The sequence below is a fragment of the Leiobunum rupestre genome, chromosome 1 (assembly GCF_980474605.1).
Source record: "Leiobunum rupestre chromosome 1, qqLeiRupe1.1.hap1, whole genome shotgun sequence".
Taxonomy (NCBI): domain Eukaryota; kingdom Metazoa; phylum Arthropoda; class Arachnida; order Opiliones; family Sclerosomatidae; genus Leiobunum; species Leiobunum rupestre.
Window position 1 is genome coordinate 60,209,753 of NC_143384.1, and position 18,209 is coordinate 60,227,961.

General features: G+C 36.7%; 1 protein-coding gene across 1 annotated transcript; it reads left to right on the forward strand.

The window, feature by feature from the left end:
- Nucleotides 1-3,615: 3,615 nt before the first annotated feature.
- RpL38 (ribosomal protein L38) lies at nt 3,616-7,109 on the forward strand. The gene is made up of 5 exons (XM_090170645.1): nt 3,616-3,734; nt 4,610-4,639; nt 4,706-4,766; nt 4,827-4,949; nt 7,047-7,109. Exons 2-5 carry the CDS (start codon nt 4,637-4,639, stop codon nt 7,070-7,072), a joined length of 213 nt encoding a protein of 70 aa, XP_090026771.1. The 5' UTR covers nt 3,616-3,734; nt 4,610-4,636; the 3' UTR covers nt 7,073-7,109.
- Nucleotides 7,110-18,209: the final 11,100 nt, after the last annotated feature.

Consider the following 18,209-nt stretch of genomic DNA (forward strand, 5'->3'; position numbering starts at 1 on the left):
GAAATAAATTATCATTTCATAAGTATGTAATATTATAGTAAATATTTTATAATAATCTTGGAATAAGATATTTTTTTACACTAAGATTTCCTCTGAGAAATGCTTAATTACTAGGAAAATGGGTTTTAGCGGTAAATCGCGAAAATTGGACTCCATCTTCAATTACTTCATATGACTTTGTGTGTAGTAAACATTTTCTGCCGGAAGAAATTTACTTTCAAAATGGAAGGCACCATTTGAAAGCAAATGCTGTACAAGTAAAAATTGATTTATTGATTTTAGTAATTGCTATTTAGTTTCTCTATTTATCAGAGGTTATTTCAGAAAACTTACGGAAAAAGTGAACTACCGGAAACCACTCAATTTGACTTGAATAATACTGATGATAGTTTAAAAGACACTGAAACCAAGATTTTGGAATCTCATGTAGGCATATTTTAAACCACACTGAAATTATTAAAATTTAGTTAAACTGTGATGATTTGTGGTATTTCAGACTTACAATGATTGCGCAAAGTTAACGTGTGACTATAAGGGTGACACGGTAGATATAGTAGATTCTTGAGACTTTTATGATTTTCATAAAGCTGTTTAAATAACTTAATATAATGTCAGAGAAATAAAAAAAAGTTTTCAATACGTTGCCTACGATCTGTTTTATGTTATTCCACGTGACCATATTTAATTATTTAGTTTAAATTGTTTCTATGAGATGGCGCGACTATTCCGATTCCACTCTGATGGCAGCCTTCTAGCTGGTACGTCCCTGCCCAATCCAATCGTGCTTCTAGTCTAATTTCTATTTCTATAAGCGTTACTCTTGGCTGCGTTCAACAACTATCAACGGAGAAATACCGCTGAGTTATCGTTGAGTTCTTTTAATCAACGCTACGTCACAAAAATCTAAAAGTTGTTGTACGATTTATAGTTCGCTGACTTAACGAACAAAATATCGTCTGCTACCCCTCCTTTAACTTTGTCGAATGACGTCACGACACCGATGAGCAACGGAAAAACCTGCTCCTCCGACCGCTGAAATCGTTGAGCAACATGACGTAGAAACCGGAAGTTAAAAAAAGCGTACAGTAAGCTCAACGCTCAGCGCTGAGTCCGCTGAGTCCCGCTGAACGTAGCCCATTACTCTACTCTACTCCGAAATAACAGTTTGTAGAAGAGAAGAGACATTTACAGGAGATATTTTTCAGTCTATTGCATGAATGTACTCATTTCGACCATGAATATTAGGTTGACTAGCCTCAGTCGCTAGGATCGGATTATGACGTTGTTCACGCGACGCTGCTCAAAAATTGTATAGAAGGCAACGTTTTGAAACTTGACTAGCTAGGAATAATAATTTAATTAATTTATGATTTTCAAGTAATTTGTTAGAGTACAAGTATTTTTCTCAAAAGGTTTTCCATTTGACTGCCCTCGAGCGCTCTAATCAACATTTTATGTTCTATTTGCATGCTCTTATCTGCTCCGATAAAGTTTCGCTTGTTCCATTTCCTGCTCTCGGGTGCTCGGAGATCGCCCAAAACCGATCTGCCGATTTCGACTAGATCTACCTCGGATTAATTAATTAATATATCTAAGGATCAACGGATTGAGATAGAGATCGTAGCAAATTTTTGCGTGTTTCTTTTAGATTTTTTGGCAAAATGGCAAGACGCAAAATTCAAATTAATAGCAGACGAAAAACATCAGAGAGCGGGAATATGTTCATGGCATCAGGGCCCTGCTTAGAGGTCTCGCGGCCCCGGGCGAAATGCATGGGCGAAACTGATTGTAGCGGCCCTCCGGTATATACATCCCTATGGTAAAATTTTAGAGGCCCTGGGTGACCGCCCGGCTCGCCACCCCCTAAGCACGGCCCTGCATGGAATCTGATAGCGCGTTTCACTGGTAAGATCTCAGAGCGCTCTAAAATTGGTATCTGACGTCATTGATCTGCCTCCGATTTTGTTGGAGCGCCACTAATGTATTTTCCAGTGGAACACGCGTGGTAATTTTAAACAACCTTCCTGTGAAGTTAAAATGGTGGTAGTACAAGGACAAGGCTTAACTACTTACCTCGTTATCATAATAATTTATAACCACATCATTTACATAATTAATAATTTTGAGTGTAGTTACGTTCGGTGCATAATATTCTAATGCTATAGCTTTCAAATCTTCATCAGAGCTGTCAGAAGATAACTCTAATAACATATGTAAGCTAGCCGAAATCGAGAATTTCTGTCTCTAGCAGCTGACATTTCGTACATAAAAAATGCTCGCAATTTGTTGATCTGCCAAAATTTTCGGATCAACTTCGTGGGGTCGCTGCTAGATTGCGATCGCCAGTGGAACACACGAATCTCAGCGAGACCTGCTCTCGATTTCCCAGTGGAACTTGAAAACAAAAATCGAGTGATCTCTTAGTGCCTGAGATCAGCCAGTGGTTGATCATGGAGAAAGAAAGCTTTCTTTCTCCATGGTTTGATCGGGGGCGAGATCTATGACGTCAGAGACAGATTTGGAGTTTATCTCAAGCAATCAAATGGAAAACGCTATAATTTCATATCACCAGTCTTTTTCTTCGCGCAATCCCAAAAAAGTTTTGTGGATCGAGTCAACGACAAACGAATGTCTCCGGATAGGCTTAAGTGATTACGTAAAACGCAGAAAGGCACCGCCCATCTTAAAGGGGCTCCATAGTTCGGTGGCAAAAAAAATTGAGCATGCTTTTCATTCCCCCCAACCCCTCACCGAACTTTGGATCCCCTTTAAGGGTAATGATATAGTTCGATATTCATGGTTGAAATAAGTACACTCAAGCTTATTGGACCACGTGGTTTGTGCAATAATAAAATAATATTGGATAGATCAAACTCGATCAAACTAGAAATAGGAACCGCGTTCAACAAATGAAATCGTAAAATAACCCGATACTTCAATCTGATTTGCCTATCGTGACGGAAATAGAGACGTTGAAAGCATTCAAAAGCCCTTTAAAATTAATCAAAGTAACAGCTAACCAAAGTCTTCTACAACAATACGTTTATTAAACCGTTTAAAACGAAACACCTGTTTGTCGAACAGGTTAATTTGATACTCTTTCATGCGTATCGCTTGCAACATGTCCCGCAGATTTTACGAAAAACATTTTGCAAGAAAACCTTGCGAGTTTTTAAGACGTCGGGAAAAATTAGTAGATATTCCTATGAATTGTATTTTCCAGGGCCGTATAAATAATTCAAGTATCATTATTTATAAAGTCAAATTTACGAATAACGATAACGAAAAACAAATAGTTTCTGCTTCAGCCGCTACCAATCTAGGTTTTCGGTCCAATAAATAAAATTAGTAAAACCTAAAATTAAAACTTTTAAACATACTGTAATCTTAGATCAACCAATTATTTAATAATTTTTATTTAGTAATAATTATTATTTGCCAGTATTAACTGTAGTTCACAGAGATATTATTTTTTAATGTGTTTAAAAATTCAAATTTAAGAAAAATTGTAATCAAGAATGAATTTATTTATACTCAGGGTATAAATAAATACATTCTTGTTGTAATACAATACAAAAATCCTGTGATTTATATGCATTAATTTGGAAATATTTTTCCATTTTTGCTGGTAACCCTGTTATTCTTTCAATCGTCTGCTTTTGTAAAGTGGTGTTTCCAGGAATTTTTTGGCATTGGGAAGTATTGTAAATACCAATTTCAATCATCTTTAATCCGTAAGTTGGGCATCTATTTTAACATTAATTATGTTTTAAATTAATCCTTTAGTATAGGATAATATTATTATTTATTTAGTTGAATAAATTGTTCTAGTTATTCAGTCTGTCTACGGGGCATTTTTAGGGTATTGTCTTGCCTTACCTAAGGCACACCTTGGAGTCTGAGGATATAATTATTTTATTTGTTCCGAGTATTCGTCATTTACCATTTTTTTGAGATTTGAAAATTTAGGCATATTGTTGTAATTTTATCCTCTTTAAATTATAATTAATTTTAAAATTTAGCGTAATAGTACAACTCGGCGGTGTTGCAAACGAGTCTTAAGCAAATCAATTTTTGGTACATGCAATGTGATTTTTAGGTGTCCTTAGTTTTAGCAGCACTGTGTGAGTGACTAGTTCACTTCCTAATAAGAATGTACCTTTATGTATATTAGAGACGTATATATATTACTGAAATTGGTATATTGGTGGTCTGTGGTTTATTTTTAACATTTCATTGAAGGTATTTGTATATGGGGCTTTGCACGAATACTGTTAGCCCAAACAGCTTACCACTTGCTGGGCTGAATGTAAAAATTTTAAAGTGGTGTAGCTCCTGACAGATAAGGGCCAGCAAATAATTGTCACTTATTTACACTCCACTAAAAAGTTTCATGCTATTAATGTCATGAATGTTGAAATTAAATAAAATTTTTGGTTGTGAAGATGGACCCCTGATAAAAGACATTAAAGATATCTTTATTAAAATATACGAAGAGATGTTTAGTCTGAAAGATAAACTGTGGTTTGAAAAGTGTCTTCATATATTTTAATAAATGTTGTTTTTAACTTGCAGTATAAATCTTGTTAATGTTTGTTTTATGATGCAGGTTAGGAATTGCATCCCAAGAATCACAATGGTAAGTTTAATTTTATTAAACAATACTCGCTTGTTTGAAGTGTTAACTAGAATATTATATTTCTAGCCGAAGCAAATAATGGAAATCAAGGACTTCCTTTTAACAGCAAGGCGAAAGGATGCTAAGTGTAAGTTGTAATTTGTGTAAATAATACGTTATGTTGTTAAAAAATGTTTTATCTCTATAGCTGTTAAGATTAAGAAGAACAGGGACAACTACAAGTTCAAGGTCCGATGCAGTCGATACTTGTACACTTTAGTCATTCAAGACCGTGAAAAGGCTGATAAATTAAGGCAGTCACTTCCACCAGGTAAATATCGCTGTAGTCATTAGGTTTAAACTGGTTTATTTTATGGCTGTGCGAGTACTCAAAAACTGCGAGTACTCGGTCTCGAGTCCGAGTCGAGTACTCTGACTCGGACTCGAATATTTTAATTTTTATTACTCGAATGGACTTGCGAGCCATTCACAGAGTCCTAAAAATTACTCGCAAGTCCAATTTTTTTAAGACGAATCCGTTATTTTCCACAGAGTCATTTTTATTTGTTTATTTTTTTTGTAAAAGTCCCGTATTGGCGCTGCGGTTGCGTTAACGCAGTTTGTTTAGTCAGGTCACATGACTCACATTGTGAATAGTTCTTGTAGTAAGTTTTAGTAACCAAAAAAATCCAGATTCCAGATATTAAAACATTTTTGAAGAAAATTTTAATTACTTAAATTAGTAAATTAGTAAAATTACTTCTTATTATAAAAATTGTAGATAAGTAAATTAAGTATTTTAAATATTAATTACTGATTTAATTTTTAGGATGATTCTGACTTTTTAGCAATATAAGGCTTAGATAGGGCTCAACTGCAAATTGGGGACTCTGAATTAATTTATGACTCGAATTGGACTCGCGAATAAATTTAAGACTCGAATTGGATTCGGAATAAATTTAATGCTCATACTGGACTCATTCGGAAATTTAAGACTCGAATATTGCTCGTGGCTAATTCTTAGGGACTCGAAGACTCGAATGAGTACTCGAAAGTGGGACTCGCAAATTGGTGAGTCCAATTTTTTGGGACTCGGACTCGACTCGAAATTCAAAAAAGAGGACTCGCACAGCCCTAGTTTATTTACTTTCAATAGTATTTAGTTAATTTTTATATTAGGGGTGGATACTATTGTAGTAAAATCCACTTTTTTTGAGACAATGTTTACTAATGGAGACATAATAAGGCGATAAGTCCTATTTTGTGGAAATATTTTGCAAAACTAGTGCGAATTGGCAATTTTCAAGAATAGCGCCCCCTCCTATATATTTGTTTTGATTGTGCTATAATATAGTATTTTTTGCAAGGAATTTATTGCCATTAAAATTATTTTTCGGAAATGAATACTTAAGGAGATATAGTTAATTAAAAATTATCCCCAAACCCATACTAAAAAAAGTCATGGGCCATCTATAACACGACTTCGAGGACAGTACCAAGCCCTACGCATCAAGTATATAATTTTAAATTAACTATATTTCCTTAAGTATTCATTTCCAAAAAATAATTTTAACGGCAATAGATTCATTGCGAAAAATACTATATTATAGTATAATCAAAACCAATATATAGGAGGGGGCGCTATTCTTGAAAATAGCCGCATTGGCTATGTTCGCACTAGTTTTGCAAAAGTATGCAAAATATTCTTTCCGTAAAGTAGGTCTTGAAAATGGCGAGTTCGCTCCTAGTTTTGCAAAATATTCTTTCCTCAAAATATGGTAATGGTTAAAAATTCCCGTAACTAAATTCAGGAATATAACTTGGAAATAAAAATGTGACATTTAGTTAGTGGGTTTTGTCATTTAGCCCATTCCTATTTAAATTTTTTAACCACCGGATTGCCACAGTACCTGAAATTTCTGTAAGAGTCGGAAAAATTTGGAAATTTCAGGGAATTTAATTTTGGTTGCAAATAGGAAACCGTTACTAAAATATGGTTGAAAAATACCAAATTTTGCACAAAATAAGTCTGGTAATAAAAATCTGAAAAAACTTGCAAACCTTAACAGGCACTGGTATTTATTTTTTTGATATGGCAAATCCGAGGGGTTAGTCTCTTAAGTAATCAGGTGTATAAATCATAGATAATTATGAATTATCAATGGAATTCATCGAAATATTTCGATAAATCACTGACAACACCGAAAAATTGTGTGAAATCAATGGATATAAGCACCATCAATGCTCTTTTTAGAAAATTAGAATCATAAAATTGTCATATCATTCCTTCATACTGTTTTGTTTTTCATAGAAATTAGCTAAATTATGCCTGTGCTTGATGTTATTTTAAAGTTTATCTGTGTGCCATGTACTTTGTAAATAGTATTGTTATTGGTATTCTGTTACTAATTATAAATTTATTTTTTAGGTCTGCAAGTGAAAGAGCTCAAGTGATGTCTCTGAATATAATAAAAAAATATATTTAAATAAATTTGTTGTTATTTGTTAATGTTAAGATGCGACCAGTAAAACGTTTGAGAAAAAAATATTTTTATATAAGCTCATATATATGATATATCTCCTTTAAAAGAGCTAAGTCAAGTTCAAGTTTATTATATAACTAGGATATAAATGTACTACTCCTTAGTTGAGTTTGCATGTTCTCTCCCCACTGGTTAAAGGGGTCTTGTTGGGGTTAATGGTAATAAAGTGTAGCGAGCTGTAGGCCTGAAGGGTTTGCCTTCACCCTCCTGCGAATTGTAAACACCTGATTCAAAGACACTTACGTCGTTAGTCTCAAGTTGACTTGCGAATAAGGTGGTGCCTTGGGTATTAACCTAGCTGATGTACTGTGGACTTAAGCAGTTTCCTTCTGTGGTTTTAGAAAAGAAGTCGTTAGTCATATCTAAAATTGATGTTATCATGTGATTTCCGGTATAAATACCTGTCTGGTAACATTGGATTAGGCCTGTGTGTTATATATAACAGAAACGGTAAGTATTTTTTGTATTAAGTGTGGTTAGGTTAAATCTTAAAGCAACTGTCGGATCTATCATTGCCACCTATATTACGATAAGGCCCTTGTTATTAGAGATGGCCATAAATCTAACCGATTCTTCGAAAAAACGACTTAATTGGAGAGCGTGGGCAAAGGAAGCTAAAATTCAAAATAGCGAAACAATAACGTCGTCAGAGAACGATTGTTATAATTAGACAACTTATGCTCTACTTACGTCGTTAGTGGACTTTACCCTTAATTATATATCCCATATAAAATATATTGTTAAAAATTACTATAATTTAGGCTGTTTACAAATTTACAAACGACCCAATCAACGCGAGAGGTACTTTTATGTCCCACCTTTTGGGTTAAAATGTAGCTTAACTATCTTGTTTTTTTTTCGACGCTAGTGACATCTGTTGAAATAAGAGTTATTTCAGGTCAGGCCGACACTTGCTTTAAGGCGCCAATGATAGCGGATTCTTTAATAAATAAGTGTAGAGTTAGAACGTTCAGATGAATTTCAAGAAAAGCACCTGGAGCTGTTCTCATGGCTCTTATAATCCAAATACAAGAGAGCCTTGTAATGTGCACAATTGAGACTGCCCTGCAGTAAGTTTGATACTTAATCAAACTGTTCCCAATTTTTTTTGCTATGGAACTCTAAATTATCCACCTAATTCTGGCGGAATCCCAATTAATTTTTTTAACTTATCTTAAAAAGTTAAATGACTCTTGACACAAGCAAAGATGGCAGCGCTTTGAATTCTCGGAACCCCTGTGACCCCTCCACGGGAGTCGGGACGTCTTTTGGGAACCGCAGCTAGCCTAAGCATCATTGTATAAATCCAATAAACAATTCTAGGATTTGCCAATTGTACCCCTAAACTTCCCGAAATAATATATTCGCCTGATTTTTCAAACAAGAGAAGGCTTCAATATTAGTTTGCCAACAAAAATTATACCAAGATATTTAAATTCGGTGAATTTTGAAATATTGGATGAATCCTGAATCCTTCATTGTGAACGGAATCAAGAGCCTTGGAGAGTAGGGACCGGAGATCCTTACTCGTAGCTGAGGGTGGAATTTTAAAGTCGAAAACCTATACATGACTAGGACTCACTGTGGAGCTAGGAACAAGAATGCCTGAGAGACTTTTAGTACTATCCCTTACCAAAAAAATAAGTTGTCTAGGAACTACTTAAATTTGGTTTTAAGTTGGTATTTGGGACAAATACAAACTAAATATTAATTAATTGAAACCAAACTTAAAACCAACATGTAATTTTCTAACTACTAAAAACCACCTAATTAAAAACTTAAAAATGAAAAAGGATTTTCATGCCAACTTAATAACAACTTATTACCCCTTTAACTAGTTTATTGAAATATGCTGGCGACTTGAGCCTACTTAAAACCAAGTTAATATTAACTAAAATATGTATACGAACTAAAATTCAACTTATTTTTTTGGTAAGGGATATAACTCGCCATTACAGGTAAATGACGCCCTCTATTAAAGGGACACATCGGGGTTTTATATTAACTAGTTTCCACGTTTGTTTCTAGAATATGATAGTTGGTCGTATTATTTTGCTACCACGTGTTAAATGAGGGTTGATTTTTCAAACGCCGTTGTGGCCCTTTAAGTGGCTAGAGAGAGCCGTCTTATATTAAAGGGTTTAATTGGTGTTGGTAAAAAAGGAATAATTTCCGAAATCATTCTGTGATCATGTTACTTTCTTTACACCGTGTGCAATAAAAAGTAAAAGTTGGAACACTATATTTTTGCTTTACGATTATTGTTCTAACAATTTTTAAGAGTAGCCTGCCTGACTACGAAACAGAAGTATAAAGTCTCCTTTGGTTTTTACCTCTCCGAGGGGACAAAGTCCCCTAGGAGGGGTTATACAATCACCGTGTCTGTCTGTGAGTCTGTGGGTCTGTCAGGCCTGCGAACGCGTTCGCATTTTCGGGGCAAAGGGTAATCACTGCGTACGCAGTTTCTCGAGACCTCTGCGTTCGCAGTTTTTCGAAGGGTTGGCAAAACCACCGTGTGACGGTGAGCGTTAACGGATTCATATGCGGTTTGGTTTGGATGGTGTGTTTTCGCTCACCGTCGTGACGGTTGGTGTGTTACGTTTTTGTAATGTTTATGCGTAGGTTGTAAGTGTTGAGTTTGTGTTCTGATGGTTGTGCATGTTGAGCCTGTTGTGTTTGTATGGGCGTTTTCTCTCCAACTTCTTCTTAATGACTTTGGGACGGACCGAGTGCTGAGTGTAATGCTACCTCTCAACGTCCAATGGCAGGGTTTCCACCAGTTGTACACGGTATTCGTCTTAGTATCAATTTGCGATCGCATCGGGCGGGATTTAAACCCGAGACCTCCTGCTTGACAGGCGGACGTTCTACCACAGAACCACCGACACTTGTTACGCTTTATTGAAAATTAGACCTTCAGCTTTGTCGGAAGCTTATTTAATATTACGAAATTTTGGTTTAATTGAAATAGAATGGAAATTGAAATTTTTGCATCGAAGAAATTCTAATTTAGCGTTTCTCTATTGATTAAAAACAAATGCGCCACCCAGGTTTCGAACCCAGGTTTCGAACCCAGGCCATTCGGCTTGGCAGTCGAGCGCTCTACCACAGAACCACCGATAGCTGCTTAGGTTCGCTGAAATTAAGACACGCATCGTAAGCATAATAGGTAATAAAGTCTTTTTTTATTAATGAATTTATGAAGGCCTAATCTGTTTTTTTTTACGAATGAAATTTTAAAGGTTAAATCTTGTTTTAGCGCAGTCAGCCGAGATAAGAGGGTTAAAGGGTAGACCCTGTGGGTGGTCCACTTTGTTACTTTTTGTTATTTATTTACGGGTATTATTAACGACCTATATATAGTTGTGTTAATTCAAAATTGATAATTTAAAGTTTATTGCTTTAAGAGCTGGCGGTTAGTCAAGTGGCTCTCTGTGCTTTGTTGATGGTAAGGTTTTTGCTTCTTGTAAATATATTCGGTGTGGATATTTGGATATCTACGATTTCTAACGCAGTCAATGATTTCCTGGGTGTGCGAGTCATTATATGATATTGGAATTTGGACGGCATTGGTCTTTTTCATGCGGTATGTGTCACAACGTCAACTGGAAGTCTACATGTACGAGTGTTGAAATAAAATGAGCGTTAAAGATGCGGCAAGTATTTCGTAAGCGAGAAAAATACAAATACCATCTGTAGATATTTCTTTCATTAAAATTTGCTTAGTATTATATTCAACTGATAAACATGTACTGTAAAAAGGGTTAAATTCAGTTGTGATTTGTTTTTAAGTCTAACTCGCTGTTGTAACTACTTAATTTATAATATTCTGAATAAATTGAACTCGATTGTTTCGACTCAATTATTTAAATTAAAATTAAAATTTAATACCGGGCAGGGTTTGAACCGAGAATACGTTTTTCGTAAATAACTCTGAATTGCGGAGATATCTTTGGGGGTCGTGTCGAGAAATTAATACCACTAGGGACCATTCTTCCGAGGAGAGGTATATTTTGGCTTGCCAACTTGTTTAGGGGTGTATTTTATCAGGCCCGGATCGGCCAAGGTGGCTAACCGGCGATCGCCGGTCAGATCGGGGCTAACTCAAATTGGGGGCCAAAGAGGAAGAATTTGGCATTAATGGGAAATGGGGCCTGTTATGATTCACTGTTTTTTATTTGGTTTAAAAACGTTTTAATGTCTACTAAAACAAAACACCTAATGTTCTTATCTTATCTCATAGGAACGTTTCCTAATTTTATTTCATATGATTATTATGGCAGTTGATTAAAGATCACCAGCTTGTTAACATGTTTCCATTTTGCTTCTTTTGAATACGTACATAAGTTATGAGATATAACAGGGCCAACACGATTGCATAGCCGGTGGGGCCAACTACTAGCCAGTCCGGCCCCGCATATTATCTTGGACCCCGAGCGAAAAATCGCTTAATCCGGCCCTGCCCAGGCACCCGCTGGGTTTTCAAAACACGTTCGCGGTGCAATGCGTGATATTAGTTACTATTTAATACAATAGATAAGGAAAATATTGTTTATCAATCGTTAAATATCCCTATGATTTGTAATTTTTTCATTTTACATTGCGGTAGTGACAAGGGCGTATTTAAGGGGGGGTTTTGGGGGTTCAAACCCCCCCCAAAAGGCTGATGACGGGGGGGGGGGGGTTCCTAATAAAAATCAGTGAAACTTCCGTCAGCACCCCCCTTTAAATTTTCCCTCAAAACCCCCCCTTAAATAAAATCCTGGATACGCCCTTGGGTAGTGGAGTAATAACTTCGCGTACAATGAAAATTGAAGACTCCTCCCGAGCCTGCGAAGGTACATGTATAATTTTTATGTATTATGTGAATACTTCTCTTATAGAGATATATTATTAACTTCTGGTAGTATGTAGCTATAGCCCCAAACCATATTTTCCAGACCAGAGACCAAAACATCCCAGTAGAGTAGTAATAGAGATCTGTATACTCGAAACGAAACCTTCCAGTGAAGACTGGAGGCCAGAGGCCAGACCGTCCAGTTGAGACTGGAAGAATGGAAACCAGAGTCTAGACCGTCCAGTTGAGTGTGGAGAACTGGAAACCGGAGGCCAGACCGCCCAGTTGAGACTGGAGACCGGAGGCAAGACCATCCAGTTGAAACTGGACACCGTACGCCAAAAAACGGGCCAACCTGAATTAAGCCGGTTTCACTATTACCTTTAAACAAATGTGTCTATGCGATATTTTCAGAGCTCAGGGTAAGATCAATGACCTCTCTTCTGTTACTAGAAACAAAAGTTAGTCCATTGTTCCTGTTAAGAATTTGGAGCTGAATACTCCAGCAATTTTACACCACGTTCATTGTAGTCACTACTACCACAGCAGATATGTTGTGCAGTTGCGTCACACCCCATGACTCATTTCCTCCCCTCTCCATTGAAGTCTATAACCGAATCGACCACCTCTTGAGATAGAGGGGCAGTGCATCATACTAGAGGATTAAACAGATGCCACATTAACCTAATCGCAGTTCTCGTATCCTTAGTTTGAAACGTTGGTTAGCGGAATAGCATAAATACCTAAAGCTAGATAAGATCCAAAAGTGTGTCAGTACGGTATAATGTTTAATGAGTGCTTGTCGCGAAGTAAAAAGAGGGAGTGGTAGAGGGGGTTTAAAATACGTCATCAAAATCTCTAATTTTCTCCACTTCAGCGCCGCCGTGTGAGGCGTTTTAGAACGTATGTCTACGGGGGAGTAAATCGAAGAGATATAATCGTGCTAGTAATATTCCATCTAGTAGGCTATGTAGTCTATTGTGAGACTAGCTTTCCGTAAATATTTTAAAGGGCACAAAAGTAGAGTTTACTCACTTTTGGGTCTTATGTGGCTTTTGTGAATACCCTTCCATATCAAAATGCATACCCAAGGCGAGCCATAAAAGACATTAGCTGCGTCCATTGAAGATTCAGGGCTGCTGACTGAGTTCAAAGTCAATACCCTACCCTTAGCAAACGGACTCCAAGCTTGGGCTTTATTAGGGCACCTAATTCATGCCGGGGCGAGATTTTAGGTGCAGATTTGGGTTTGGACTCAGCTTAAGCGTTGCGGAAGATCGGAACTTGGAAAACCCTGAAGGTATCCTAGTCCAAACCAGTGTCAGCTTTAAAACCAGCTTTCTTAATATCACATATCTAGAAAATCTAGCGGATAGAGGTTGGGTTCGAACTTGAGTTGAAAACCCTCCAACTCTGAGTATTTAGCTCAAAAAGGTTTGTAGTTTTTTTTTTAAAAAAAGGGCTTCTCTGTTGAGCTGGATGTTCAAGATACGAGAAAGCGGATTACCCGCCCTATTTATCCTCTCTAGAACCTCACGTTGGCTGATCTTCATTTCATCTGCAGAGAAGACTTGACTGGAAAAGCTTTCTCTGATGATTATAATCTGGATTGTACCCAGAACCTCGCTAAATGGCCTAGCCTGGTCTTCGCTCTTTTTTGACCCCCTCTTAACATTCACATACTTCGACCCCCCCTTGGCAAATTTCTGGCTACGCCACTGCTAAGATACGATCGTGAATATGTTTTGAAGGGTAGCCATGTTTAAGAATGGTTTTTGTATTCGTCTAGTAACCCCGTATTTTCCTAACAGCCGATGAGTGCATTTTTTCCGTGACGGAATACTCAATTTATATAACAATCAGTCAATCACCAGTGGAGCCAAAATAACCTTCACTCAACAAGAATTCTGCCCTGGGGTACGTTCAGTAACTCTCAGCGATGATAAGCCGCTTGCGGGTGTACTACAAAATAGGCTAGTAAAATGTAGTCCATGTCGATGTTGTGATGGTCTTGACCGCGGAATCTGGGATTGACATTTCCATTGTCGCCTTTGACTTGGCCATTTAAAAACTTGATGTATTTAATTTCCTAAAATTACAAATAAACTGAGTTGAATTGAATTGAATTGATTTTCATTGAAGTCCCGAACAGCTCTGAGAACGGCGTTACAACTTGGTCTTCTGTTAGGATAGCGACAGCGCCGGCCCTAGGGCGGTGCGAACGGTGCGACTGCACCGGGCGCCGTCGTAGGTGGGGTGCCGAAATGGGATCGCGACGACGGGAACAATAACTTTTGACCGAAAGACCGAAACGCCTGACCTCGCAACGAGATTTCGCACCACCAGAAAAACTTTCTGGGGCCGCTACTGGATAGCGATCTTGAAACAACTGGGTAGTTCTAGTAGCGTTACGATTCCCTGGACCGAAAACTTATTGGATCATTAAAGCGTGCTCTTGCTGACTGTAAAGGGGCATACCTGATTGGAATGAGACAGGGCCGTCTTAAGGCATAGGCTAAATGGGCTAGAGCCCAGGGCCCCCAGCCAGTTTTGGGGCCCCGGCTAGGGATAAGGGTTTAGTTGGTAAATATTATTTATGCTCATTTAATATTATGTATCTTTTAGTTACGTCTAAAGTAATTTGACTCATCGCCACATCGCGTATCATACGGTACCTACAATTTCCAAAACCTAACAACGAGTCACTGTCAGTAAAAATCCTATTTTCAGTAGTCTTATCTTATACTTTTGAAAAGTTTCGGTTTGATTATTGTGTAGTTAAATTTAGACAACGTACATACAAAGGCTGACCGTTGGGGATCGCAAAGGTCTTAAAAAATAATTTATCCCAGGGCCCCAAAAGGTCTTAAGACGGGCCTGGAATGAAAGACTGATGATAGTTATCCCTAGTGTCGCTTTCAATGCTAAATTGTAAAAAATAATGTTATTTAAAATCGAATTATTATTAGTATGCTGCAAATCTACACAAAAGGTCCACACAAATTTCCTACATTTTTTAATATGACTATTGCGTCCTATGACCAACTTGTTATTTTTCATGGCCTCGTATCTTTGTGAAAAATCGGTATTTATCAAGAGAAGAAATTTCATTGTACGTTTCCAAGTATGCTCTACAACTTAATCCTTGAAAGTTTCCGTCTATCACCTACCAGTCAAAACATACATTTTTGAAAATTATGCAAATCTTTTTCTGAAATATAGAAATTAGCTAGATCCCGATTTTATATGTGTACCATGTAAATTTCAAAGCTCTACCTATAATACTTGTTTCTAAAAACACCCTTTCCGACAGCGGTGCCAGATCGAAAATCTACAATTATCGTATCTAGGCCAAAAAATTATCGATTTTCCTGGAAAATTATCATACATTTCTTTTTAGCGCTAAATTTTAATTCATACATAAATGCGTTGAATTTAGATGATTTATTTAAAGCACTACAGGAGTTTTATTTCAGGGAAATAAACAAAATGTCTATTATCATTATTAACTGAACTTAATGTTTAAAAATGTATTGAAAATGCGGTAATAGCTAGGAGTAATAAACGCAAACTCAGGCCTACGCGTACAGAAAATGTATATCATTCATTTTTAAGTAGAAAAGTTATATAAATTAATAATAAAATATAAATCGTTCGTAGGTTTTTAAATTTTTTTAAAGATTATCGTACATTATAGTACGTTGAGGCAGAATTATCGAAATAATGGTACGATATCGTACGCCATGAAAATTATAGTACGCCCTGAAAATTTTGATTAAATTATCGCACTGTGCGATAATTATCGTACGTCTGGCAACGCTGCTTTCCGAGCAAAAAAAGACACTCTGTATTGGTTTACTTATGAAGTATGCAAAGAAATTCAGAATAAAACAAAGTTATTAAAAATTCCCATATTTTATCTAAATTATTAGTATACATGAGAAATTTAGCAGGGCTGTGCGAGTACTCGGTCTCGAGTCCGAGTCGAGTACTCAGGCTCGGACATAGAGTAATCCACTCACATATAGAGTGGAAGGCTATCAGCGAAACTTTTCGTACGCAACGGCTTGTTTTCGAGGCGTGAAATAAACAAGTTCGCCTAAAGTATATCTGGATAAAAAAAAGTTTCTACTCTAAAAAATTTAAAAACAACACCATCGCTCATCGGACTATATTTATTAACGTCCTTGAAAACAAGCTAGCCAGGAGGCCTATTCTACAGAAATCGGTCAGCGAGCGATACATTTTTGTCGACGGACTGAGCGACCACTCCCTAACTACAATCGTTCTGAATTTTGGAAATGGGTATTCTACTCCTCTTATTCGGCGATCTAGTTACTAGATCAGTCGTTCAATGGTATGAACAACGGAGATTTTAAACCAAAAATTCCTCCTATGAATTTAGCCAATCACGACGTCCGTTGCAAAGGGTTTTGGAATCAGCTGCTGCCGGTCAGCTGGGGGAAAAACCCAAACAGCACACTCCGCGTCACACGTGGTTATTGTTGGTTTCATATTTTCTTGTTTTAGGGTTAATTTCATAATTTAAATTAAAATGGCAACTAACAATGGGAAACGGTCGGGGAAAATATCGGATATACAAAGAGAAATAATGATGAATTATATGAGTAGTAATCCGGAGTTTTTATCATCAAAACAATCGCAAACGTTCATAAACAAAAAAGGCTTAATGTGGGAAACATTAGCTAACATGCTAAACAGTGATGGAAGTGGTCCACAAAAAGTGTCATTTAATTGTGACTCATCTCTTATCACTTTTTGTCTTCTTATATCTCGACGACCTAACCTATCAACTATTTCAGATAATCTTAATATTTGCAATTCGATTACTGCTTCCGCCATTTTATTGAGAATATTGGTCGGTGAGATCTTAACTACACCATCAGACCATGTCGTTCACTGAACGATAAATTCTGTTCTGGTAGTTACCTAATGAGAAAAAATTTAACGACGGAGTAGAATTCCATTTTTATCTTTTAGCGACAAATATTTTTTAAACGACTTTTTTTGTAGTTCAAAAGCCTAACGAGTCGAGTAGAATAGGCCTCCTATTAGGATTAATGTTTCATGCGCTTCCATAGGGCCTTCCCCTCTATGTGAGTGGTTTACTCTATGGGATCGGACTCGAATATTGTTATTTTATTACTCCAACGAGTCCGCCGACTTCTTTTAATTTTTTTTATATCTTTTATTTTTCTTTATTAAAATCCCGTATTGGCTCTGCGTTAGCGTTCACGAAGTTTCTATTTTTATTAGTCAAAGGCTACGTTCAGTGAAGCTCAACGGTCTCAACGTTGACAACTTTTTTCCACTGAATGGTTTTTGTAATTCCCGCTATTGACGTCACGTTGGCAACGTTAGCTCAACAAACTCAACGATTGAAAGAGCAGGTTTCTTCGTTGTTAAACGGAATCGTGACGTCACAGCACACGGGAAGGCTAGCTGCGGACGACACAGCAGACGATATTTAAAAAAATTACAAGCTTTTACAACAATCGTAAAAAAGCTTTCAGCGACACAGGATAAAAAGTCTCAACGGAATCAACGCAAACGTAAAACGGTTGCGTGACTCACATGGCTCGTTTGAGTCGGTTTTAGCTTTGGTTTTACTTTTACTTTCAGTCCTGTAGAAGTGGAGAGAAGACAATTAGAGTTAGAGCAGAATTTCCGGGACTCATTCTGCACTCGATTGAAAATTTAAGATTCGAATAGGACTCGTGGCTAATTCTTAAAGACTGGAATGAGTACTCGAGAATTGGTGAGTCCAATTTTTTGGGACTCGGACTCGACTTGAAATCCAAAAAAAGAGGACTCACAAAGCCCTAAAATTTAGTTAAGCCTCAGGTAGTGTTACGTCTTTTCCCTGTAAGAAAAGTCTCGAGCCGTAGGAGAATAAATCAAGTACTGGTTAAAATAAAAACATTATATTTTATTTACTTTAACTCGATAAATAGCGTTAACATGCATTGATGAAGGTTTAAAAGACAACTGAGATAATTTACATTTTTGATGTTTTTATATACAAAATTAATTAACCTTTAAACTTATTAATATTTCCTTTTTATGTTCGTTCTTTTAGGTTGATAAAACATTATTTTCTTTTTTATTGGCGAAACAACCTTTTCTTTTAGTTTCTTTATTTTGTTTACTTAAGTCACAACATTCTCCGCCCGATGAAAAGGTGAAATTT

Bases quoted from the DNA above. Each gene is read 5' to 3' on its own strand.
- RpL38 (XM_090170645.1), top strand. The intron at 4,767-4,826 runs GTAAGTTGTAAT...TTATCTCTATAG, and splicing joins AAGGCGAAAGGATGCTAAGT to CTGTTAAGATTAAGAAGAAC. The intron at 4,950-7,046 runs GTAAATATCGCT...TTTATTTTTTAG, and splicing joins AAGGCAGTCACTTCCACCAG to GTCTGCAAGTGAAAGAGCTC.